The sequence below is a fragment of the Doryrhamphus excisus genome, chromosome 6, assembly GCF_030265055.1.
Source record: "Doryrhamphus excisus isolate RoL2022-K1 chromosome 6, RoL_Dexc_1.0, whole genome shotgun sequence".
Taxonomy (NCBI): Eukaryota; Metazoa; Chordata; class Actinopteri; order Syngnathiformes; family Syngnathidae; genus Doryrhamphus; species Doryrhamphus excisus.
This window is the reverse complement of record NC_080471.1, coordinates 14,006,744-14,033,667: the sequence shown is the minus strand read 5'-3', so window position 1 is coordinate 14,033,667 and position 26,924 is coordinate 14,006,744. Positions and strand designations below refer to the sequence as shown.

The 26,924-nt window shown below is 37.8% G+C and overlaps 2 protein-coding genes across 2 annotated transcripts in view; one reads left to right on the top strand and one right to left on the bottom strand.

Annotated features, from left to right (window-relative positions):
• Positions 1 to 12,096, top strand: part of fkbp16 (FKBP prolyl isomerase 16) — a 29,642-nt gene extending 17,546 nt beyond the window's left edge. Inside the window, exons 4-8 of the mRNA XM_058076068.1 lie at positions 2,936 to 3,153; positions 5,583 to 5,764; positions 6,492 to 6,569; positions 9,789 to 9,926; positions 9,991 to 12,096. Of these exons, the coding sequence (XP_057932051.1) occupies positions 2,936 to 3,153; positions 5,583 to 5,764; positions 6,492 to 6,569; positions 9,789 to 9,926; positions 9,991 to 10,077 (703 nt within the window). The 3' untranslated portion in view covers positions 10,078 to 12,096. The remainder of the gene's footprint in view (positions 1 to 2,935; positions 3,154 to 5,582; positions 5,765 to 6,491; positions 6,570 to 9,788; positions 9,927 to 9,990) is intronic.
• zgc:162879 (ras and EF-hand domain-containing protein) lies at positions 10,934 to 25,324 on the bottom strand. The gene is made up of 17 exons (XM_058076067.1): positions 24,933 to 25,324; positions 22,776 to 22,928; positions 20,853 to 20,943; positions 20,520 to 20,615; positions 18,604 to 18,681; positions 18,389 to 18,504; positions 15,937 to 16,005; positions 15,796 to 15,862; positions 15,628 to 15,701; positions 14,467 to 14,656; positions 14,293 to 14,391; positions 13,836 to 13,977; positions 13,614 to 13,695; positions 12,419 to 12,533; positions 12,241 to 12,354; positions 12,091 to 12,167; positions 10,934 to 12,012 (listed from the first exon to the last, which is right to left on the bottom strand). Exons 1-17 carry the CDS (start codon positions 25,214 to 25,216, stop codon positions 11,907 to 11,909), a joined length of 1,953 nt encoding a protein of 650 aa, XP_057932050.1. The 5' UTR covers positions 25,217 to 25,324; the 3' UTR covers positions 10,934 to 11,906.
• Positions 25,325 to 26,924: the final 1,600 nt, after the last annotated feature.

Below are 26,924 nucleotides of genomic sequence, written 5' to 3'. Positions count from 1 at the left end.
CGGGCGAGAGGCAGGGTACACCCTGGACTGGTCGCCAGCCAATCACAGGGCACATATAGACAAACAACCATTCACACTCACATTCATACCTATGGACAATTTGGAGTTGCCAATTAACCTAGCATGTTTTTGGAATGTGGGAGGAAACCAGCGACCTAAATGCGTCGCGGCGCAAGGAGAACAGAGCAGAAAGGAGACAGAACGTTAAGTAGTTTATTGCTCTGTGTGCACGATATGAACACATATGTCAGTTGGATTTTCTGCATTGTAAGTGTTTAATCTTGAAGATTTTATTTATATTGGTGGTCCAAACCCCGCATGATACAGCAATGAAAAGTGAAAATGAGGCTCTTTTTCTGGTTGTAAGTAACTTTGTATTTTGGATGCTGCTTTATCGTGATTGTTAAACCTTCCCAAAATGAATATGCAGACTTAAAGACTTAAAGTGAAAGATGCCAACATCAGACTGGAATAAAATCTATGTAGGATTTTTACTTACAGTATCTATAAGTGCTCATGTCAAACTTGATCAAAATGTGACCCTGCGTAATACATATTTTTGACACGGAATTACCATTAAATGAATGAGCCAAGTAATTGTGTTCAGTATTCAATTTTAAGTTAATTAAGTTAATTAAGATAAAAAGTGTGCTAGTGTAAACGGTACATGGCTTCAGGTCAAATGTCTGAAGGGGTATTTTATTGTCAAAATTATGGGGAACCACAGCTCTACATGATATTTGACATTTTTCAATGTTTTATTTATTTCAATCTACAGTATAATAATTTTTATCCAGTATTTAATTTGTATTTTTTTCTGTTTCTATTATTTTTTTATTTGCACTATTATCGTTTATTTTATGACACTACAAACTATTTGTGGTCATGGTGTTTCATGAGTAGGTGTGTGTGTGTGTGTGTGTGTGCCACAAACAAAAAGAAAATAGTGACAGATATCATGGGAACAGATTTCTCTGCGTGGATAAATTCATTCAGCAGATTTTCTGGTTACACAAGTAGAATTTACCAGTAATGTAAAAGACAAAAGATCTCTTATAAGGGTTTTAGGCAGGATGTGCGTTAATTATCACTTACATGCACAGAGTTCAATTACAGCATTGTATTGTGTATGTACAGTATGTACGTATATTATGTAATGAGCAAAAAGGTGCATGATAACATAAAACATGTTGAGTATGTACGTTTGCTGTGTTTAATCATGTGATGGCATCACATTCTTACAGTATTTGTTTGCACAGAATCTGTGTCTAATGGCGTTCTGATGTGTGAGGCCTATTTAGAAAGACTAATGGTTCCCGTGCAAACCAAGTCACGTGCGGATTAGTCTTCATGAATGAATTGACTTGTTTTCTTGTGCTGCTTAGAAACAACTGATGGCACATGAAGGAATGAAAAACTACACGAGAGGACAAACCTGTCTTTCTTTGGTTCTGATTGCTCATGTCTGGGAACCTTCAGGCCTTGAGCATGTAGGTTTTCCAGGTTTTAGAGATATGTGCTGATGGACTTGTCTCCAGAGAGGACAGAGAGGTGAAAGGGTAATACGATCATTCGCTGACATGCAGTAACGATAACTTTGAGCAAGATTAATGCTGTTAGACAGACAAAAACTGTGTCACTAACACAAGCGGCGTAAATAATTTACTCCCAGAACTATCACTTTCCACTGCCTTGCAGGGTGGGGTCACATGACCAAACTGTACTTCTGTGTAATACTTGCTTTTATAGTCACTATAGTTACTCCAGACCCCATTCACTGTGCAATATCTGATCAACCTCCATGTGCAATATTAAGGGCTCTAAATGCAATATACTAAGTTCTATGTGAAGTATTTCCATAATGCCTCATATTAACTCTCTAACAGGATCTCGGTGTATAGACTGGTTATATATCTCATCTCGTTTCATATTATCTACATACTGTATTGTATATAACTCTGGGAAAACTGTTGATTTTTGTTTTTTGTACTGCTTACCTGACTCTGTACTCTTGCTGCTGTGCAATACAAATTTCCCCACTGAGAGACGAATAAAGGCATATCTTAATCTTAATCTTTTCTCAAACTCTCAAAGCAAAAACACAAATAAAGCTCTCAAACATCTTCAAATCATTATTTGGGAAAAAAAACAGTGTGTAAACAGCCCTTGCATATTGTTATTAACAAATCAGCATTGCCTTATTCAACCCAAAACCTTACAGCAGCTGGAATTAGATGAGGCTACTCATACTTTATTAGTCCTGTGAGGAAAATGAAGGATTTTCCCCAGGTAGTCTCCTCTCCAAACACAAAATGGCTTTACTTGCATGCCACTGTCGGGTAGTATGGCTGTGAGCCATCTTTGTGTACGGTGTTGTCACAGGACTCAGATGAGTGCAGAGCAAATTGACTTTCCGTGTGAGTGACTCTTAAGTCAGACGAGGCCATGGATGGGTTCACTCCAGTTTCACATTCTCAAACCAGCCTGAATAGCATCTTTAATTTAAAAATGTATTACTATTTGGGATGTTCCGATCAGGGTTTTACGCTGTCGATACCGATAATCTATGAATGAAATCATCCGATACCGATCACATCAGTGTGCATAAAGCGCGTTTCAAGCACAGCGCAAAGAAGATAAACTTCCACTTGAGTAAAATACTCAGATCTGGGGAATATGTTTAATATGTTAATATGTTGTGGTTATTATAAGAATAGACTGAAGATAGAATAGGATGAAAGAGTGTGTTATTGAGGAAGTTAACTAGCTTACCGCAGCTATTGATCACACACTGTCACTTATTGATTTGTTTTTATTGATTTTCAATAATGCATTGTGACTAGAGGATGGTTACCTTTAAGGTTAACCATTGCTTACGGTCCCTATGTCGTTACATTGATTATTTTCCCTATGAACATGTTTGTGTCTTTTACAGAGAGCCTGACATCCCAGCCTGGGCTCCATTGCTGTACCAGCTGCAGCTGCTTGACGTCAGAGACAAACCAGATCCTTTAAATTTGCTCGTATCTGATCGTATCCGGATTGGCAACCAGAAGCGAGAGCGAGGGAACTTTCATTTCCAGAGGGAGGAATACACCATGGCTGCACGAGCATATTGTATGGCTCTGGATGTGCTGACCACGTGCAGCAGAGGTAGAACCATCTGATCTTTTATAAACTTCATTAACTGTACAAACAGTGTTGGAATTGTCATACAAGTAAATAAAGAAGTCATCCACTAAATAGTGAAAAGTAAAACCATCAGTACCAGTGGAGTGACCCAGCCACATCACTAATCATAACATCAGCATGCACAGCCACATTATCAAAAGCTTGGTGCTTAATTGTTTTGCATAATCACCTCTAATCAATATCCATATTAGTCCCAGCTTCATCTTCATCATGCTAATCATTGGCAAGGGAGAGGAAATGTTGAGTCCAAAACATGGGCTGCCTCATAATTCATCAATAATGTGGGAGCAGCAGCACATCAGTTTATTATTAGCGCATTATGAAGATTACGTCATAAGAGGATGGAAAGACATAACATTAGGTACATCTGCACAATCCAATGAGATCCACTATAAGGTCTGTATGGAATTTCAATTTTCATATATTTTTTTAAATCAGTTGGACCTATGTCGCTGGCCTTTATTACCAAGGTAGATGATTTTCTTAAGCCTTCTTCCTCGACCAAGCCCCCCCTCACTTTTTTAGAGAGGTGTGGGTAACTATTGGTTTATTTGTTTAACAGCAGCCTTTCCTCTGGTATTGTGCCATCAAAAATGCTAAAAATAAATAAATAAATAAAATGGGTCTTGGGGCTCTAATTTCATGTTACAGTGCAAGGTGGCAGTGCATGGTGTGCATCATGTAGTGGTAATTTTTATCCAGCGCACCACTGTGCACAACCGCAAACAGACTTAAACTTTAATTATTTTTTCATGAGCTGTGTGAATTTGCTGATTAATGCAAACAAAGAAATAAACAGTCAGCCTTGTTGAATGTATTTTTCTCAAAAGCACCGAAAAACCCCCAAAAAACACCGTCAGTGACTGATGCATGATCGTGCCCGCTGTCTTGTGAAATGCACCGCGTACGTTATGAAACAAATTTAAAATTCCATGGTGCATACTGCAACGTATTGAGAGGGGTGTAATATTTTAGCATCCTTATGTCATAAAGCTTGATGCCTTTTTTGTGCTACTTTGCAATTGTACCTAATATTGTGGCCAGTCAATGCAGGTTACCATTGCCACTGTCTGTGTACTGCTAACTGAAAATTAGCAAAATTCTTATATTGTAAGTAGCACATCTGTTTTATGATGACGCTGTGCACCACTCATGCTACGGAACAAGTTTACCAAGTAACTTTAGATACGATTCAAAATAGAGAAGAAAACCTCAATTGCACCATGTAAATATGCAACTACTACAAATTATAAATATATTTTTAAGATCTAACTGTTTACATGTGCAATATAATCTTATAATTATTTTATATTATTTTCTGTATATGGTGCTTTTTGTGTCTTTCTGCTGCTATTGAAAATAAATATTCATATGGCACGTTTTACACTTACTTAATTCAACAAATAAAAATGCACATAAATTTATCCATGATTTTTGTCTGTTCTCATATTGCAATTTGCAGTTGTAGCTAATGTTGTAGTAGCTGAATGAGTATTCAATGCTTATCCAGGTCTGCGGGGTGTTTAACAACTTCACAAAGCTTATAAACCACAGTGAGCAAACATACCATTAGTTAATTAAATAATCCACCTCCTTATCCAAATTAAAACAACCCAATAAGGATCATGTGTGGATGTATGACAATACTTTAAAGGGTGGGAAAGTCACATCATGCTTCAGGCTACTAAGAAGTGTTTATTACTGGGGTCAGTGCAGGACTTGAGGAGTTGAGCAGTGACAGCACGTGTTGAAGCAACTTCAAATGAAGCTGTCATCATGACCCCCGTGTAAGGACTCCTTCATTATTGTGCAACAGTGACTTTTCCAACCCCACTGCATCATCTTCCTGTGGGTGTGTCTGTGTGTCACATCTTACTTCTCAGGTTTTTTTTTTAATGTTTTAATTTTTTGTCCCGTACCGAAGTACGAGGTTATATGACCATACAATGACATAATGGGTACCATAGTAACTGTCAATATAATGATGTGTGTACATACCACTACATACCACAAACCATTTTTTAAAATAAAAAAAATACCTTAAACTATATTAGGAAAGCAGGAAGTGAACAAATGTAACAGTTGAAATCAGGGGAACATGAAGGATGGTCCAAAAGAGTGATGCTATTCTCCCTGAAGTCCTTTGTCACCTCGTACTTCGGTACGTGACAAAAATTAAATTAAAAAAAAACTTAAACTATATTAGGAAAGCAGGAAGTGAACAAATGTAACAGTTACTGATTGTAAAAGTACCAGATGGAGGGGTAGGATTTAATAAGCTTTGCTTCTTCCTACTCCTTTTGGACATGTGGAACTGTGAACTGATTATGTGATGCATTCAACTGTAATCTGATGCATGTTCAAATGAAATAAAACCATTACCATTACAGATACCAGTGATGGTGGCGTGAAGGAGGAGGAGCAGGAGGTTCACGACTACAGAGTCAAGTGTTTAAACAACCTGGCCACCACTCAGCTCAAGCTGGAGCAGTACAATGAGGCCCTCAGCACCAGCCGAGACGTTCTGGCCCTTGATTCCAACAACGTCAAGGCCCTCTTCCGAGCTGGAAAGGTCAGGCCCTAAGAAGTCATTGGATTTTCCCCGTGCATGCGTGGGTTTTCTCCGGGTACTCCGGTTTCCTCCCACATTCCAAAAACATGCTAGGTTAATTAATGACTCCAAATTGTCCATAGGTATGAATGTGAGTGTGAATGGTTGTTTGTCTATATGTGCCCTGTGATTGGCTGGCGACCAGTCCAGGCGATACACCGCCGAAGACAGCTGGGATAGGCTCCAGCATACCTGCGCGACCCCAGTGAGGATAAGTGAGAAACACTGGCCTAAATTAAGCATTTTCAAACATAAAATGGTTAAATGAACTAACTAAATGAACTCAAATACAAATATAAGGAAAAAGAAGCATGTGAATGTAGTATTCTATATTGTCCACTAGATGTCAGTAATTGTTCACTGAGACAAGCAGTTTTTATTGCAGGTTTAAATGTTTAAATTGTCTCACAGTAAGCACAATAATAGTAACATTCATTCATTTTCTACCATGTATCCTCACCAATTAACCTAGCATGATTTTGGAATGTGGGACGAAACCAGAGTACCGGGAGAAACCCTCCCCCCACACACAGAGATGCCACACTGGGATGCCCAAGATGCCAAAGGGGCGAATAGCTGTGTGGCTGAGTCTTAAGTTGGCAGCTATCATTAACAACTGTTGGGAAGAGCGAGTACATTCATTATATGACATGTCCATGGTGGTTGTGCTTTGTGAACTTGTCCTCAGATTCTGTCCGACATGAGAGAATACAAAGAAGCAATGGTGCTGCTCAAGAAGGCCTTGAAACTGGAACCCACCACCAAGGTACATCTACTGTACACTATGGATGTTCGAATCAGGATTTTATACTGACAATGCAAATAATCTATGAGGGAAATTGTCCAATGCATGAACAACAAACGGAAAAAAAACTTTATTCCTATAGCAACTACAGAACCGTATACAAGTTCCGTATATACGGATATCGATAATTGATAGCTGTATTCGTTTTATACTCGTACTTGGTACTCATTAGTACTTGGTACTCATTAAAAGTGCTCTACCACTTACCATATGGTATATCTAGAAAAGTAAAGTGTTTTTTTCCAAACATTATTTATGTAGTATGTCATTCTGTTAGAGGGTTGCACAGCGTTCGAGTGGTTAGCACGCAGACCTCAGAGCTAGGAGACCAGGGTTCAATTCCACCCTCGGCCATCTCTGTGTGGAGTTTGCATGTTCTCCCCGTGCATGCGTGGGTTTTCTCCGGGTACTCCGGTTTCCTCCCACATTCCAAAAACATGCTAGGTTAATTGGCGACTCCAAATTGTCCATAGGTATGAATGTGAGTGTGAATGGTTGTTTGTCTATATGTGCCCTGTGATTGGTTGGTGACCAGTCCAGGGTGTACCCCCCCGCTCGCCCAAAGACAGCTGGGATAGGCTCCAGCACCCCCGCGACCCTCATGAGGAAAAGCGGTAGAAAATGAATTAATTAATTCTGTTAGACTCCAGTGTGTCTCTACACAATGTGCTTCAAAAAAATAAGAAATCAGGAAGGGGGCAAACACTTACACAATATACACAACATATATTATATATTTAATGTGAATGTATTCAAATATTTAAAAGAAAATAACACTGAAGCTACTACAGTGCTGCCATGCCAACTGGTGCAAAGGTAAGAGAGCGATGGAGTCATCATTCCCAGTCCACATATGGCGTCTTCATCAGAACAGAACGTTCTATTTCTCCCACGAGCTGTCCATACGTCCACATGATGATCCAGTGACCTGACCCATGTGGCACAGCGCCACTGACACGAGCACAAACTGTGTCTGCACTTGTCTAGACTCAACCAAAATATCTGCCGCTCTGGTAATTACACCCCAGCCAAAAGGCACCATAAAATACTTTCAACATGATTTAGCAGTACTGGGAGAAAGAACTGGAGTCTGATGGTGATGGTGCAAGACAAAATATGCAAACAGAGGATACTGGACCATCTCTGGAAGCTTCAGCTATTTAGACTACTTACTAAATCAACATGATCTGGTTTTGTATTGAAAATTGGGGCTGTGACGCAGTCAACATAAGAATATTATGTCAAGTTTGAGTCTTTTTATTGCATTTATTATGTTCACCTTTTGCCAATGATAAGTCATAATTTATGCCCCCTGCTGGATATTAGGAAAACTACAACACCTGTGGAGCGAGGCGAGTTTTCATTTTTAATCTTTCATATTTTGTTAGTTATAGCCTATTCTAATAATAACAACAATAATTATAACTTCATATTATTTTATTACATTTTTAACATCCAGTTTATGAATCGTAGTCGCACTTGTCGGATTGAGAGTTAAGGATTTGCTGGCCTCTTGTGGACATTAGGAAAACAACATCAAACCGTGTGTCATTCAACTTCTATATGGTTTTTAGTTATAGCTTATAAATAATAATAATTATTATTGCTATTATGGTTCTATTTTACTTCAAACATTTTTAACAGTTTATTTACAGTATTTGGTGTACTGTATTTGCACTTGGCTATGCTTTGCTACCCTCTTCCGGACAGTACCAAAACAACAACTCATTCTCAGGGTCTGTGCCTTTTTGATGATGACTGGTGTTAGCACACCGTTTTATTTTTTTTGGGGGGGGCAGACCTAGAACACACTGTCAAGTTCCTTCGTGCCTTGCGCGCCCCCTGAACTTGAAAAAGGGGGGCTTTTCTCATCCCAAAAAAAAGAGTCGTGCCTTAGGTGGCACAGGCGCGTCAAACCACAGAGCTAATATGAAGGGGACGTTCTTACCGGCTGCCTCTTCAGCGTTGTAGCTCCAGCTTGCGCAAGGTTTGGGGCTCAGTTCTGATTACCTTTTCGATCCCACCTGTCTGCAGCCTTACCTGCTAAAAAAGGAAGTGCGCTCTAATGCAGACGCCCAGGTGCCCACTTCCGGTTCAGATTTTTACCCACCTGATCTCCCGTGTTTAATTTAGCAAAACAACATGATAATTGCAACGAAAATTCGTTACTTCCTTAATGAGGGCTGTGAAAAGTATTTTTAATTTTTATTTTTTTTCTCATGTTTGTCTTATCTAAATTATTTTGGACAATGGTTTGACTTGACACACACCAAAGGGGTCAAGGATGACTTCTTTGTCCTCCCGTTTGAAGTGGAAGAGGTGGGCGAGGAGCAGTGGGGAAATCTGGCCTTCCGTACTGATACTCAATACATGTTCCTATGGTCTTTATACCAATTTAACGTTTTGCTACCACCTGGTGGACATAAGGGGAACTCCACCACATGTGGAGCCAATGGCTATATTTCTAAATTTCCAATGTACAGTATTATTATTTTACAGACATTTTTTTTAACATATTTTTAGTGATCCCGGGCCAATCAAGAAAATCTTTGCTGCCATCTGTTGGACATTTTGTAAAGTGCAACCACAACAAACTTTTTATTACTGGATTTTCCAATGAAATATTCATTAATTAATTTTCTACCGCTTTTCCTCACAAGGGTCGCGGAGGTGCTGGAGCCTATCATATAGCTGTCTTTGGGCGAGAGGCGGGGTACACCCTGGACTGGTCGCCAGCCAATCACAGGGCACATATAGACAAACAACCATTCACACTCACATTCATACCTATGGACAATTTGGAGTCACCAATTAACCTAGCACGTTTTTGGAATGTGGGAGGAAACCGGAGTACCCGGAGAAAACCCACGCATGCACAGGGAGAACATGCAAACTCCACACAGAGATGACCGAGGGTGGAATTGAACCCTGGTCTCCTAGCTGTGAGGTCTGCACGCTAACCACTTGACCGCTGTGCCACCCCCAATTAAATATAAGTAACAATAATTTCTTATCAGCACCAAAACAACCAGACAACAATAATAATGTATTATTTTTATTTTATATATTCTTTACCATATTTTATATTTATATTTTTAACAGGTCCTCTGCCAATTCTTGTGGTTTTTATTTCTGAACTTTCCAGTGATTTAATCCATTGTCATTGACTGAAATGAACAGGCTTTCCATGCCGAGTTGTCCAAGTTGGTGCAGAGGCAGTCAGGAGGGAAAGCCACACGGGAATGGAAAGCCAAACCTGCACAGGTCCTTGGAGACACCATTGCACCTTTTGTAATTCCATCCAAGAAGCAAACATCAGTAAGAACGTAGCAAGCCACAAGCTTCTACATCTTCACTTTTAAGCATCTTTGTTGTGTTTCAGGGAATCTCCTGGAAGGTTATACTTGGAGCGCTGGTGGTGGCGTTGGCCAGCTTAGTGACCTCACTCATCCTGACTGCAAGAAACTGAACACCATCATTCTCTTGCTATTCTACTGTACTGTATACTCTTACCAGTCACGGCATTAGGTACACTCGCACTGTACGTACATATATCATGCTGTAGCTGGTAAATACAGCGCTGATCAAAATCTTAACACCAGTTGAAATATTTATCAGTAGCTCCACCGTTCTTCAAAAATTGGTTTTCAAGGAGAAACATTCCTCCAAGAGGTGAAGATGGCTTCACCAAGAGCATCAACTGTCTGGAAGTGATGGCCATTTTTATAAACTTCCCTTGCCATCCATCCCCAAATGTTCTCTATGGGATTTAAATCAGGGGAACATGCGGGATGGTCCAAAAGAGTGATGCTATTCTCCCTGAAGAAGTCCTTTGTCACCTCGTACTTCGGTACGTGACAAAAATTAAAAAAAAAACAAAACTATATTAGGAAAGCAGGAAGTGAACAAATGTAACAGTTACTGATTGTAAAAGTACCAGATGGAGGGGTAGGATTTAATAAGCTTTGCTTCTTCCTACTCCTTTTGGACATGTGGAACTGTGAACTGATTATGTGATGCATTCAATTGTAATCTGATGCATGTTCAAATGAAATAAAACCATTACCATTACCATTAGTCAAGCCAGCATTGTGAACTGCAGCATTGTCCTGTTGAAAAACCCACAGATGTAAGCACCTACCGTTTGACAACCCTTGAATAAACCCTTTCCCTACCTTTCAGTTTTGTTGCGTTGGAGATGAGGTCTTTGGAACCCTGATTAAAACCCCAATAATGTGCAAAATGCATATTCTAGTAACTGGTCTTAAGATTTTGATCAGGTCTGTATATGAATGAAGTGGATCATCATTCTACTCCACTTTTTGAGGTTTATTAGAAAAATGTACAAAAAGAAAATGTGGGTAAAAAATACTTACTATCTCTGTTATTATAAGTTATTACCTAAAGTGTATATAAATGTGCTCAACAAGTGAATGTGTTCGGACTGTAATGTGATATTATGTACACTGTGGATGAATTAAATAGATAAGAAATAATAGTTTTTTTAAACCTGTATTTATGAACACTTTGTTTGCTGTGTTTATGGTACTGTTTTTAAAAAGGCTATTATTGGAACTAGATTAATTATTTTCTTATAGCATAACAGCTTTTTCTCATCTTACAACTTTATTCTTGTCATTTTAACACTTCAGAAATAATATTCCTAGCTTACATATTGTTTCTCATTTTTTCATGACTTCATTACAGTGATATTTCTCTCTCAAACGTCCCCCCACTTTTTTGTGGTAATAATAAAATCTCAAACTAAAAAAAACAAAACAAAACAAAACTAGTAACTCCTATAATCTTATTTTACACTTATTTCTCACAACGATAACATTTTCTTTAAAAATACTTTATTCACATAGCATGGGATTTTCTCATATCTAATTTTCGTTTTTATAAAAATATATATATAATTAGGTTCTCACGATGAACATTTTTATCATAAATCCGCAAAATACTTTTTGTTTTTTGTAGTTTTATTAAAAAATGTGTGTTATTAAAAAAAAAAGTGCTGAACAAGAGAATGTGTACTGAGGAGTCATAAGATAGCTTTAAAAAAATATTCATTCTCTTGTACTTAAGAAAAAAAAAATCACATATGCTGCTTTTATGATACTAAAAAGTACTAATACAATGGATGTCCCATATTGGGTCTGTAAACTATTAAACATGATTTGGAATCTTTACAGAAAAGTATATTTACAAAGAAATAAATATCCAGCATTTCCCAGTAATAAAATCCTTCATGCTGATTGGAGTGTTTGAGGAAGTTCAGAGTTTAAAAATGTCGTTCTAAAGGTGGCAGCATCTGTCCAAACTTTTTTTTGCGTTTTCTGTAACCAGTTTGACCTGAGAGGGAGGCTGATGATGAACCGTTTTCACATTCTTCTTCACTTCCCTGCAGCCGAACCAAACAAAGCAAGTCAACTTCGAGTAACAAATACAACATGACAATGCACACGAGGCACCCTCTGACCTCGCTAGATGAAGCACCGCCTCCACCACGTTGGTCCCATCTTTGGCGCTGGTTTCACAGAACAAGGCGCCGTATGCCTGCAAAGAGAAGCATGAACGTGTGAGCACCAACACGTACAGCATATAAGACGCGTGTATGTATTATACACACCGCGGCCAACTTCTCGCCATGTGAGGTGCTGACACAGCGTTTCTGTGGCACTTGCTCTCTCAGGTCGACCTTGTTTCCGATGATGCAAACAGGGACTTTCTCCCCAGTGTGATCCTGGAACAGCACGCATTGCGTTAATTACACATGACAATTGGTCCTTAATTGGTTCTGACTTTACCTGGATCTGATCCAGCCAGCTTCTGATGTTCAGGAAGCTGCTCTCTGAAGTTACGTCATACAACAGCAGAACGCCGTGAGCTTTACGGAAGTATGACGTGGCAATACTCCGAAACCTGCATGGAGGTAGTATACCTGTACTGTTTATAAACATTCTCATTTTGTTCACACCAACGATTATTAACGCCACACTGATAAGACAAACATTGAGTTAATAAAGTTTAAAAAAAATAATAAGACAATAACAATTAAGTCATATTGGAAGGTTGACGTTCACTTCTTAGAAATACCTAAAATGACTTTATTTCCATAAAATACAACTGGGAAATATTAAATATAATGACTGTTTTCTAGATTTTATTTATTTTTATCATGATTTTTTAATGTTCAAGTATTTATGAACGTTTTTCTGAAAAACCATTAACTTATTAGTGTATTATTATTATTATGTTGTTCCCATAATATAACTTTTATCCTCATACCAGTAACCCAACTTTTCAATATGCCAATATTCATACATACTAAATAATCAATAAATGTGGTTTTCTCCAGAAATTATTATTTCTGTAACACAAAACTTTATTCTTGCAATATTAAGACGTTTTTCATGAAATGCTGTCATGTTACTATCAAAATATTCAGACTTTTTTCCAGAAAAATAACCCATAATATTTTCTCAAACATTTTTTTCTTTCATATTTTTACTTTTATCATCGTAATACTACATTTTTCCAAAATTAAATGCAGTCATATTCTTATGACTTTTGAAAATAAAGATTTTATTCATTCCACATAATTTTTTCTCTTTTTATGATCATACTTTTTTTTTAGAAATTAATGCATCCTTACTATTGTAAAATTGTGCTTTTTTTCCAAGTTTATTTAGACTTTTTCCTTCAGACAAGTTTGTCTTGTAATGCCCCCCCCAAAATCATGGATTCTTATTTTTGAAATATTTTGATTTTGTTTTATCTAAAAAGTAAAATTTTTTTCACTATTACAAAACATTTTTCCCCACAAAATAATGCAACATTTTCGCTATACTATTTTAACATTCTCTGTAAAAATCACATTTCTTTCTGCAAAAACAATTTTTTCCCCCACAAGATAATGTGGCTTCATTCAATATTTCAGTATTTTTTGCAACACAATGTTACAACGGCTTTCCAAGAAAAATGTCAGTGGGAGTGGCTTACCTCTCCTGTCCAGCTGTGTCCCATATCTGCAGGTTGGTCTTCTCACCATCCACGAGCATCTTCTTGATCTGGAAGTCAACCCCTGACAAAACAACACATACTGAACATGAGTTTACGTGACATGATTCCATGATGCTGTATTGGCGTGTTCTTTAAACGGTCAGAAGTATCCATCTTTAAATAAAACATGTAGTTTCTGTCGCCACCCATAGTGACGCTCACCCAGTGTGCTCTGCATGTCGGTTTTGAACTGGTTGAGCGTCAGTCGCAGCAAGAAGCTGGACTTTCCTGCTCCTGCGTCTCCTGCTAATACCAGGCAGTACATCGGCACCGTGTTGTCCACGTCAGACAACTCTTCAGGAAGCTTTAGGGGATAACAGAAAAAAGGGAATAACCATAACTATAATAAGCAAGGTCCATACTAAATTTGTTCAATCTGTACAGTACAGATAAATGAATTAATATTATCTCTTATACAAAGATAATAATGCTAATGTTAAGGTAATAATTCACCAATGTGTTTATTGTGCTTATAGTTTGCACGACATCATATTGTAATATTTTGGGCACCAGCTAAATACTAGAAACAGTACTTTGTGTTTACATGTGCATTATTATCTTTTATTATATTGTACTGCATTAGATGTAATGTGTACATCACTTCAATATACGCGCCTACCTCTATCGGAAAAGCAGGCAAGTGTTTCCGTGATGATGCAATGGAACTTCCTCCACTCGGTGCCACTGACAGCGCCGCTTCCGACCTGGCATCCAACAACTATCGCAAAAAAAAAAAAAAGGAAATTTAACATAAAAAGTACTCCAGAATGGAAATGTCCTGAACTCCACAGACCTCGCTATCGGAATGGACGCAGGAGCAACTGTAGTGTACGGTCTCCGAGGAGGCTCGTCCGTCGTCGGTGTCAAAGTCGCTGGCCGAGCTCTCGGTGGTGTCCATGTGTAGAGAGACACCACTGTCCAGGTATTTGTCAGCCCACATGGACACATTGGACAGGATGGAATGCCTGGAATCTACATTGGACCTGCACCACATATATTCATATATCAGGATTTCCTTAATATTACTAATATGATACTGTGTCACTCACGAGTCAGTAACGAAACAATACGAGACAATAATAAAATCCATCAGAAACTGCAGGTCATTACTCAATACAGTATAACAGTCTGACTCGCGGCGTCATCTTACAAAGATCGCTAAACTCAACACACAGTAACTTAACACTCAAAACGTACACATGAAAAATATACAAATGTACAAGTTAAAATAAGTTTTTAATTTTAAACTCATATTGGTACTTGTGTATATTTAGCTGTACATTTTGAGTGTCAGGTTGCTGTGTGATGATTTTTGCCTTTTATCTAAGATGTCACCATCAGCCAGACTGTACAAATGTACTAGTTGAAATAGTTTTTAATTTTAAACTCATATTGGTACTTGTGTATATTTAGCTGTACATTTTGAGTGTCAGGTTGCTGTGTGATGATTTTAGCCTTTTATTTAAGATGTTACCATGAGCCAGACTGTACAAATGTACAAGTTAAAAGAGTTTTTAATTTTAAACTCATATTGGTACTTGTGTATATTTAGCTGATGATTTTAGCCTTTTATCTGAGATAAAAACCATGAGCCAGTTATATTGATAATGACCTCCTGCGATTTCGATGGGTTGATTAGACTAGATTAGATTAGATATACCTTTATTCGTCTTTCAGTGGGGAAATTTGACAGGTTTGTTTAGAGTTTTCTCACAAATCAGTTTTTCCTCCCCAAATTTGTGGGTTTGGCTTAAACACAGGAAATTACAGCACTTCAATTGTTCATGTAGATACATTTTGAGTGCACTTTTAGTTGATGAAAAAGCACTTCATGTGGTTTGATCCTGTTAAATGTATGAATATATGACTTTATTTGTCACTGTTAAGTGTTTGAAAATATATCCGCCACTTCCTTGTATCTTTTGCAGCCCAACTTCATTCAACAAGATCTTACCCGTCATGTTTTAGGGTGCTCTGCCTGATAGGTTCCCTCCTCCGAGCAGGGTTTTCATTTTTAGGCGAGAGGCTCTGGAAAGGAAATGGTGACGCTTTGAAAAGGTTTCTCGTCATGCTTGTTTGTCCTTAGGAGTAATTACAGCACCAAGCATGAAACATACAGTACCTGTTCTTTCTCCGTCAAGGTGGAGCGCAGCCCGTCGTTGCTGTCATACAGCTGCTGGTTTATGTCCCTGCGAGAGAATGGTTGTTTTGACTTTTTATAGGCCTTTATAACAAGTCCATAAGGTTTTTTTTTTTAACTTACTGTAGAATCTGAATGTGACTGGCGTACGACTGGTACTCTATCACCATCTTCTTTAACTCATTTGTTTCCCTATCAAGACAGACCAGTTTCCTTAATGTCACAATTATACAAAATTAAGAAAAATGATTCAAAATGGGGTTAAATAAGATAGGGAAAAAGTGAACTAGTCAATATGAAGCAAAAATTTCAACAATGACACTACAGATGGTCCTCGGTTTATAGTTTCTTGCGGGTACGAGTGTACACCCATGTATTCATTAAAAACAAACTTAATCCGTTAACACAAGACGTACTCTATGTGCGGTCATTTTTAAAAAGGTAGAAAATGTCTGATATCATTATGCTTAAACATATGACTAAATAAGGCAATATCTACCAGTTATTACATATCAATCTGTTTATTAAACAAGTTTATGACAATATATTCATTATACAATGCTTATGTCAAAGTTACTCATGTACTTGCAGTAATTTTTAATGATCTAATGTACTGTGTACTATGTACTCATCCCCAAGCTAATTTCTGTAGACCAATTTATTTATGTATGCACTGTTTATATGACTGTATAGCTTTTAATCATATATATATATTGAACACAGAAAGGGAACAAATCATTACTACAGCGGTACCTTGGTTTTTGTGATTAATTTGTTCCAAAAATGGCCCAAAAACCAAATTGTAGAAACACCTTAATACATTTTTCCCACAGGATATACAAAGTGAAATGCATATAAATGAGAAAACTTTCTTTAGCCCCATGGTGGGTTATTTTGCAGCAAAGCTCAAGAAGAAAAACACACACCTGTGGTGTAACTGTGTTAGTTAGAAAAGAACTACAGAGTCAACTGGTGAAGACATCATAGACGGGCAATGGAGCTTTGAGAAAATGACTTCCATTTGAGAGCATGCTAACAGGCAGGTTTTGTAATAAAGACACGTTATGAACACAGTGGAATAATAACGTGAGTCGTCAACACATGGGATTCTTGTTTGGGCACCTGATTCCATGGAATGCAACGTGGGAAACAGACAAGATTTTTGTTTTATTCTGTTGTCATGTTTATATCTTTTGTTGTGATTGAATTTTTCTTTTTTGTCCTGGAGAACGTGAACTTGCTGCAAACCCGTTTTTTAACTGAATCAGGTACCAATAATAGTAATACATTTCTTGCTTTAACATTTGCTACCGCTTATCCTCAAGAGGGTCGCAGGGGGTGCTGGAGCCTATCCCAGCTGTCTTCGGGCGAGAGGCGGGGTACACCCTGGACTGGTCGCCAGCCAATCACAGGGCACATATAGACAAACAACCATTCACACTCACATTCATACCTATGGACAATTTGGAGTCGCCAATTAACCTAGCATGTTTTTGGAATGTGGGAGGAAACCGGAAAAAAAACACGCATGCACAGGGAGAACATGCAAACTCCTCACAGAGATGGAATTGAACTTGGGTCTCCTAGCTGTGTGGCCTGCGTACTAACCACTCGTCCGCGACGCAGCCATTTCTTTAACTCATTCAATACCAAAAATGTTTTTATAATCCCTAATGCCTGATCCCAACAACATATTTATACGTCTTTTACATTTTTGGGGCATAAAAAAGGTGATGACAGCTCCCAACTAATGCAATTTACAGTCACTAAGTGGCAGAAATGGATTTGAGCTCCGCAGAAATCACGTGGACGGAAGAAACACGGATATAACGGGAAGGAGGAAGTGATAAGCGTGTGAAGGAATGTTGGGCATTGTAGGGAAATTCTAACGCATGGTGACACACAAGCACACAAATAGTTGGGTTCAAATGTGAAAGTTGTAAATAGTTCATGGTGTTATCTTTGTACATAAATTGTCATTTTGATGTTGTGGTATAGTTTAGATATTTGAGTCACAAAAACAACAAATATTTTGTGTCAAAAGTGAAAGTTGTGCTTGAAATGTATCTTTTCTGGGTTTCTCCCTTTTTAGTCGGGAACAGATATCTTCCTGAAACGTACTCATGTTCTACTGCCATTTACTAAAGAACGGAAAGAAAGACGGGAGTCTAATCTAGGTAGATTCCGTGGTTTTACCGACATACAACACAATATTCTGTGTGCTTGAAAGATCTGATCAGGTACTTTGAACGTTGTCCCTGAACTAGTTAAGTACGCCTGTTTAATAAATGAAATGAATGATTAGTTTGTTTGGACATATAAAAACTGACAAACTGACAATCCCATAAAAACCTGGGCGTACAAAAACTGAGGTATCAATGTAATCACTGATACAGACAAGGGGTAAGATTAAATCTGCTCTGCTTCTTCATACTCCTTTTCAAACATGCTGATTGTGAAATGTACTCCAAATGATACAAACTAAAAGTAAAACCATAAAATAACAATTGTCAAGATAAACAAAACGACACAAATGAGGTTTTAGCCCTCCCAAAGCTGGGATATCGCCTCTCACCTTTCATGCTGAGCCTGCTCGTCGACGTACTTGTTCTTCAGCTTGTCCAGCTCTGACTGGAGGACGGCGATGTTGGTCTGCGCCTCCAACAAAGACGAATGCAGCACTTTGTTCTCCTGAGGCAACATGTTTGGGGACATAAAAATGAAATAAGTAAGTAGCGCCCGTGTTGACTCCCTCTAAGGAGATACTTCCTCCCACTGAATCAACAGTACCTGTGTAAGGTCATCTATTTGACGGTTCACTTTGAGCTCCTCCCTCTTGGAATGAGCATAGTGAGAGTCCTCTTGGCTCTACGGGAGACATTTAATTACAAATACACTAACACAAACACTAGCCTTATTTTTTGTTCTCATACATGCAGGCCTATGCTGTGACATATATAAATATATTCTTTTTAATACAAATTTGTCTCATCTACCTAACAATTTAACTATCTATCCAAACTAACCATCTGTAGTATCCATCACCAGCATCCATCTTTCCATCCTGGTATATGTGCAGACATTTTATCTGTTTCATTTTTACTATAAATGAAACAAACATCCTTGTTTCTCTCAAAAATTTCAGGCAGTTGTCATGATTATCATTTACAGTTAAAGCAAACAATGGATCTTGTAAAGACTCTTAATGTTAATTAGCTATTACACAAAAAACTGGTTTGTGCAGCTCAGCTCTGCAGTCCATGTACGTGACCTGCGAGCGGAGAAGAGAAACAACTTCGCTAATTGAGATTCCATTCAAAACAAAACTCAAGAGTTTAAAGCATTAATTGCCAAACTGTAATTCCAGGTCAATGTGTATTTTACATGGTGACATTACGATAATGTTTGACATGAGCACTGATAGATAAGAAATCATCTAACATATCTTTTATTCCAATCTGGCATCGTTCCCTTTGATTGAATTCAATGCTATGGTTTAAATGCTCCATTTTCATTTCATACCAAATTGAAAAAGGAATTTTAACAATCATGATAAAGCAGTATCTAATAAATATCACGTCATTTGGGCTGCATGTACATGTCAGTGTCATGTGCTTGCTGTGAGTGTCCATGAATGTATCAGCAACTTGTGCCAGAGGAGTCATGTGATGCACCTGAATGCACCATTCATACAAAAAGCTAGCGCAGCACTGAGAACAGTTTGCTAGTTTTGATCCCGTTTGTCGAGTATGAAGTGTCCATTATCTGACATGACTTTTTCCATGATGTACCAATTCTAAAAGAACATTCACCCCCTTCTTCATAGTATTATGAAGGTTTTTTAATCTTATTATTATTATTATTATTATTATTATCATCATATATAGTACATGACAATAATAATAATATAATAATATATAGGCGGCACAGCGGTCTAGTGGTTAGCGCGCAGACCTCACAGCTAGGAGACCAGGGTTCAATTCCACCCTCGGCCATCTCTGTGTGTTCTCTGGTTTCCTCCCACATTCCAAAAACATGCTAGGTTAATTGGCGACTCCAAATTGTCCATAGGTATGAATGTGAGTGTGAATGGTTGTTTGTCTATATGTGCCCTGTGATTGGCTGGCGACCAGTCCAGGGTGTACCCTGCCTCTCGCCCAAAGACAGCTGGGATAGGCTCCAGCACCCCCTGCGACCCTTGTGCGGAAAAAGCGTAGAAAATAAATGAATAATACATTTATTATTATTATTATTATTATTATTATTATTATTATTATTATTATTATTATTATTATTATTATTATTATTATTATTATTATTATTATTATTATTATTATTATTATTATTATTATTATTATTATATATTATTATCATAAATAATTATCATAGTATTTTGTATAGTAAAAAAATATTATATATATATTATTATCATAAAATTATCGTAGTATTTTGTATAGTAAATACAAAAATACATACAACCAATGATAACGTATCGTTTTAAAATGTTTATTATGATGAAAAAAATATATTTTCCTCTAAGGGAAACTGAGGATTCAATTATTGGCACACACAGTCACCGCTTGCAGAAGACACAATTGCAGGGGGATTTTGTGTGCATCTTAACAAGAATAAATGTTCAATGCCTTGCATTCATTCTTGCTCATTCCTTGTATTTAAGTTACCTAAGGTGGAAGTGGGGCTCATACCTTTAAAAGTCGGTCCACCGTGTCTTGCAGGTCTGCAATCTGGTTCTCATGTTTCCTCTGCATGGTCCACAAAACTTCGTCCATTTTCTTGCGCTCCTATTGACACCAAACCGAAGCGGTCAGTGAATGTGAATCTTTCATCCGACATCACAAGAGCTCACAGCAACAACTTGAGGGAGGAGCAGGCTTCACACAAGAAGAATAAATAAATGCTGAGGTATGCATCCATCAGTCCATGCGGGTATGCTGGAGCCCATCCCAGCTATCTATGGGCGAGAGGCGGAGTACACTCTGGACTTGTTGGTTGTGGTGTGTAATTATTGTTAAACTCACCTGAGTCCTCACTTTTTCCTCTGCGCCTGCAAGCTGCTGCTGTATGTCGTCCTCCATTTCCGACAGCCGGGTGCTGTTCATCTCCTCGGCACTGTTTCCACACACACACACAAAAAAACTCAGCAATGGAGGTAAAGTGGAGGAGGCTGAAATGATAAAGGGTGAACGCCTGACTGTCGAGGAGGTCTGCGGTGGTGAAAACAGATAATGTTTTGAAGATATAAAAAAAAACTGGCAGAGCAACACTTTTTAAGTCTTCCTACTTCCTTGAGCGAGGAATGTCACCATTGCCACGCCTCGTACCTCCAAATCACTGAGGCAAAACAGCTTTAACAATGAAGAGGGTCTAAAAGTTCTTGTTCTGGGATTGGGCTGAACATTTTAAGAACATTTTGCCTTTCACAAATCTCAAGCAGCTTTTTTTCCACCTTTCATTCGTGACATTTGTGCGCTAATGAGCTTTATTGTTCAACCTGCATATCAGGAAATACAAGAAACCTCACTTATTTCTTTCCTCAAACCACTGGCAGCGTATACAGTGTTTCTCACAGTATTCCTAATATAGAACATTATGTAAGTAATCTAATTAGGGAAAAGCCATGACAAAAACATGACCTTGGTGGCTTTGTGATGTCATCAAACCAAGAAAATGTTGCCTGCGTATGTTTATTTGTATCTAACAAAGGCATTCCATATGTGGAAAAAATATTATTATTGATTCAAATCATATACAATGACTTTTTCCATGATGTACCAACTCTAAAAGAACGTTCAGCCCCTTCTTCATAGTATTATGAAGTTTTTTAATTTATATATATATATATATATATATATATATATATATATATATATATAATAAATAATTATCATAGTATTTTGTATAGTAAAATGTACATACACAACTACTTCCTTCTCAGATGTCTGTATTTATGAGAGCGTGTGTTTTGCAGTACTGTGCATCCAGTAGATACATGATTTTTTTTATGCACATACATTCTTTATGTATTTACAGTGTATTTATATGTTCTTATTACTTGTACAATTATTATTATTTTTTTTTAAACAGTGAATTGTATTGCATCGTAATTGGAATGAATCACATTGCACGGAGTGAAACGTATTGAATGAAGTGTCTTTCCACCTATTGTGAATGTACTGCATGAACATCGCATAACTACTCAGGCAAGTAAATGGTTGAACAGTAAATGTTCAATAGGTTTGTACAAATATTGGTTAAAAACACTCAAACACATACTTCAGCAGACTTCAATTTAAAGCTGCTGACAAACATGCCTGCAGAAGGCCTGAAATACATATTAACCAGGATGTTGGCTGCTCATAATAAAAGCCATTCTAATGTTTACAAATGGTGCAATGCTCAAGTCATCTGACAGAGGACTGATCAGTTATATATAGTATACAGTAGCATGGCATGACCCAGTAACAATATGCCAATATTGTCCAACTCTCAATTTTCAATACCGGGACATGAGAGTCCATAGAAAGCACAAAGCAAGTGGACTTGTATATGTGAATAAAACTGGTGTCATTCTGGCCATGTCAACATTAAAATTTTTAAAATATCGGTTTTCATTATCCGGGAAAAAATCTGATGTCTACCGATATAATATTTTTATTTTGATATTCGGCCGATAATTATCGGACTTTATCGGGAGCGATTATTTATAGAAAAACATGAATACTTACAGTATCTATTTATTAGCGCTCATATAAAAACCTTATGAAATACACATTTTTGAACCACAATTACTTTCTGTAAAATTCAGTTCAGTAGTTCAAATTAAATTAAATTAAATTAAATTAAATTAAATTAAAGTGTGTAGGAGTAGGGGGTACATGGCTGAAAAGTTTTGGAACCACTGATTTAAAAGAATACATGAAGATGTGTTGGGTTCTTCTTACCGCCTCAAACTGGACCCCAGCTGTTCACATTCCAGTCGGTTGTCCAGGCTTTGGCTGACCAGGGAGCGGACGACTTGCTCATACTGCTGCAGCACGGAAGTGTTTACACTGGCCTGAATGGTCTGGTAAAGATCAGCCAGTTGCTTTGTTAGACTGTAGGAGGAGAATACATTACATAAACATTATTAACCAGATTTTGCTATTTAACCAGGCTCCATACCCTGCCCACTTATGCTAGTTCACACACTGTAAATGCCCAAATTAATACATTTTTATATTCGCTGGGTGAATAATTTTATAATAAAAACAAAACACACTGGCATTAAAAGCTGCGGCTATAGACAACCTCTTCATGTATTTATCATCTCCGATCAACACCGATCTGGGTACCCGGAAATGGTATTATTTTTCCAGAGTGGGAAAGGTGTCGTTTTTTCACGTGTGTAAGTATTTGACAATCAGTCTTATGTACGCACAGAGGGCTCCACGGCAGTGGTTAGCACACAGGCCTCACATCTAGGAAACTGTAGTTCAATTCCACCCTCGTCCATCTCTGTGTGGAGTTTGCATGTTCTCCCCGTGCATGCGTGGGTTTTCTCCGGGTACTACGGTTTCCTCCCACATTCCAAAAACATGCTAGGTTAATTAGCGACTCCAAATTGTCCATAGGTATGAATGTGAGTGTGAATGGTTGTTTGTCTATATGTGCCCTGTGATTGGCTGGCGACCAGTCTAGGGTGTACCCCGAAGACAGCTGGGATAGGCTCCAGCACTCTCATGACCCTCGTGAGGATAAGCAGTAGAAAATGAATGAATGAATGAATGTACGGACAGCATACAACTAATGTATTATTAAAGCATTCTAAGTATAATAAACAAATTATTGTTTCACAAGGAAGCTACACCGAGTAAATCATTTAATGACACGCTGTGCAAGTAATTAATGTGTAAAACAATTACATAGACAATGTTTTATGGAAATTGGCAGTAGTCAGACGTTACAATTATCTTATCATGTAGAGCTGGGGAGCTGGGGAAGTTGGGACACACATGTCCCAACTTTTTTCAGGAAGGACCGCATGCAGAAAAATTAAACGATGCGAGGGGTCACCAAACATGGGGGCCGATACCTCCTGGAAAGATAGGTCGCAGCTGGCCTACCAGCAGACTCTAAACTGTGTAAGCAAGTGTGCACGCAGATCACACTAACACACCAAAATCATCAAGAAGTAATGCATAAATACAGTGGAGTCCTTAAAGAATAAAGCTAAAAGATTAATCTAAGATTAAAGACGATCAAATGAAATAAAAACAGGACTTTCACAAAGCGTGACAATAAAAAGAAGGGTTCTTTGGAATAGTGACAAGAAATCAACAAAAACTGCAGAAATCCAAGGAATTCTCTTATTCGGTCAAAATGCCTTTATTGTTTACAGCAGTTGTGAAACACACCTGGCTATTTATAGCAACGGGCGCTATTCATTTGAATTTGGTGCTGTCATCAGCAATACGGGGGAACTTTTGCCTTTATGCAATTTCTATTCTTGTACAAAACCCACTATAGAAACAAAAATTGTAGGAGGGTATGCGACCTGCAAGAGGTCATGTTGTTTTGTGTGAGTGATGTTGTCCAATAGAGGTGCAACTCTGGTCTGGTCAGCTGACCAGACCACACTAACGTGACCATAAAGTTATCTTTTCTTTTTGTTATATATTTTTGTTCCAGCCAGAGGACTTTAGTTGTGTGAATATACCCTATGCTGGAGCCTATCCCAGCTGACTTAAGGCCTAACCTGGGAGGAAAACGGAGTGCTTGGAGAAACGCCTGACTGTGTGGCCTACATGCAAACCACTCGTCCACAGTGCGGCCACCCTTAAATATGCTCAAACCAAATCAATTGTGGGTCAATATATGCTAGGCTATCTGAACAAAACATCCACATCTTAGATACATGTTGCAGGTGAAAAGGAAACATATTATGTGTAATAATACATCTCATTAATAATTATTTTATTGCATTTTTTTTATTTTATTTTTTTACAATATGCAAGACCGATCAAAAACGGACCAAAAATGACCCCGGGCCCCACTTTGGACACCCATGTTTATGTCAATTAGCTCCATATGGTGAGAGGCGGACACCTAGCTGGACTCACCTATCAGACAGAACACATTCAGTGTCGAACCTGGCGGCGAACTCCAGGTTTGCGGTTGAACCGGGTCTCAAAGAAGTCGGAAAAACCTCCTGGAACCTGGACGAGAACCTGCTGTAGTCTATGCATCCGTCGTCGTCTGCTTCGAACTTCCCGAACAGAGTTTGGACCTCGGATTCTGGAACGTTGAGCTCCCGGCAAACCACAGTGAAGTCCTCGAACTCGATTTTACCTGACTGGTTCACATCACAGGCGGAGAAGAGCCTCTGCAGGTTGGATAGCTCCATTTTCCCCCCACACTTAAATCATCAAAACTTCAACTGATGAGTTCATTTGTTCCTCACGTCCTCAAATGTACGACAGGTGCATCTGATTGGCCGAATAGATGTCAATGGGCGGGTTTTGGCTTGGTTGAAGTAGCCGGACTTCCGCTTCCTGCTCAGACCTGTCAACTTTTGTGACGTCATCAGTGTGGGTGGGCATCTCCTACCTTTTTAGCTTCAAGGTGTGTGTGACGCAGCCAGGTTTTTGTGGGGCTTTCCCAATTATTTCCTACGTCTTACAATTTAATTGACATTTTAATAATTCAAGAATGACAAAGTGCCTTTTTCTTTTTACTGGTATACAAAAAAATTACACTAGAAGTATATATTTATTTATATTAGTACAAAAAGTAGTATAATAAGATATCTACAAACTCCATTAACTATAGTATTCCACATTCCTTATGTTAACCTTTAGCAACATTTTCTGACCTTAAATGGACAGCTTAAAATAAAGTTTTTTCAAGTTTTTGTGTAATGCTAAAAATAAAATGTATTACATATATTTACTTTATTTGTGTATGTAGCTCTCTTTATTATAGTGCAACAAGATGTTTTCATTTCCCCAAAAGTGGTTTTATGCCTACACACTAAAACACTAAATTAGCTTAATAAATAAGAGTTGTTTCATAAAATGTATTTGAGCTTTATTTGGAAAAAAAATAAAGTGCCTTTTTATATGCGATACAAAAAATGAGAAGAAAATGATGTATGATACAAAAAATACATTTTCTTTTGTACACAGGCAGCTGAATTTACAAAACAATTGTACATAAAGAGCTTTGTTTTTAGTTACAATACATGTCACATTTCAAAGAACTGACTATAGTGGTTCATTTGGAGAGAGCACACTAGATTTCACAGAGCGTTTCTAACTTATTTTACCAGCATGTTTTATACTAAATTAGCTCTGTCACGTCTTTTTTATTTATTTTTGTTATGTAATTGGCCTTTCTGATGCTATTAACACCACCACAGCTGCCTTTTTCTATTTTCTGGAAAATAACAGTCAAAGCAGGAAATCGTCTGTGTGATTGATTAGACCCACACACAGACAGTTTTGCAGTGCGATTCGTACCAAAATTAATACTATGCTTATCTGTGTTTGACATATTCAAATCACCCGGTGGTTGTTTACTACACAACAGAGATTTGAGTCGCCTGATGTACGTTGAAGCCACAAAACAAAACAAGAAAAACCACAATAGTGACAATATTAAACCACTGAGTTACCTGGTTAGTTTCACAATCTCAAGAGGCACCTCTTGATTATATAGTCTCTCGCAAGGCATTCTCCATGATACTCGATGCCTGCCTTGCAACAAAACACTAAGGCTTCTCAAAATCTTGTGCATAAATCTCTTCGCATCTCTGTATTAATTTAAAAAATGCCTGTGCCCAATTTGATGACTGATTTGAGAGAATTAATTAGTAAAATACATGACCTTTATGTATATAAGAATATAAGTTATTGCTTTGATGGGTTGAAGACCATTTAAGCAACAAGCAGGGAGTTTCCATTCATAAAAAAAAAAACATTCAAACTAGATGAAGGATATAAAACATGTATTATTTCCCTTTGTGAACATGAAAGAGACACATTTGGCCACAAAATATTAATATCCAGACTCAGGCTTAGATCAAGAATTGCTATAATGGACTCTTTTTGTGA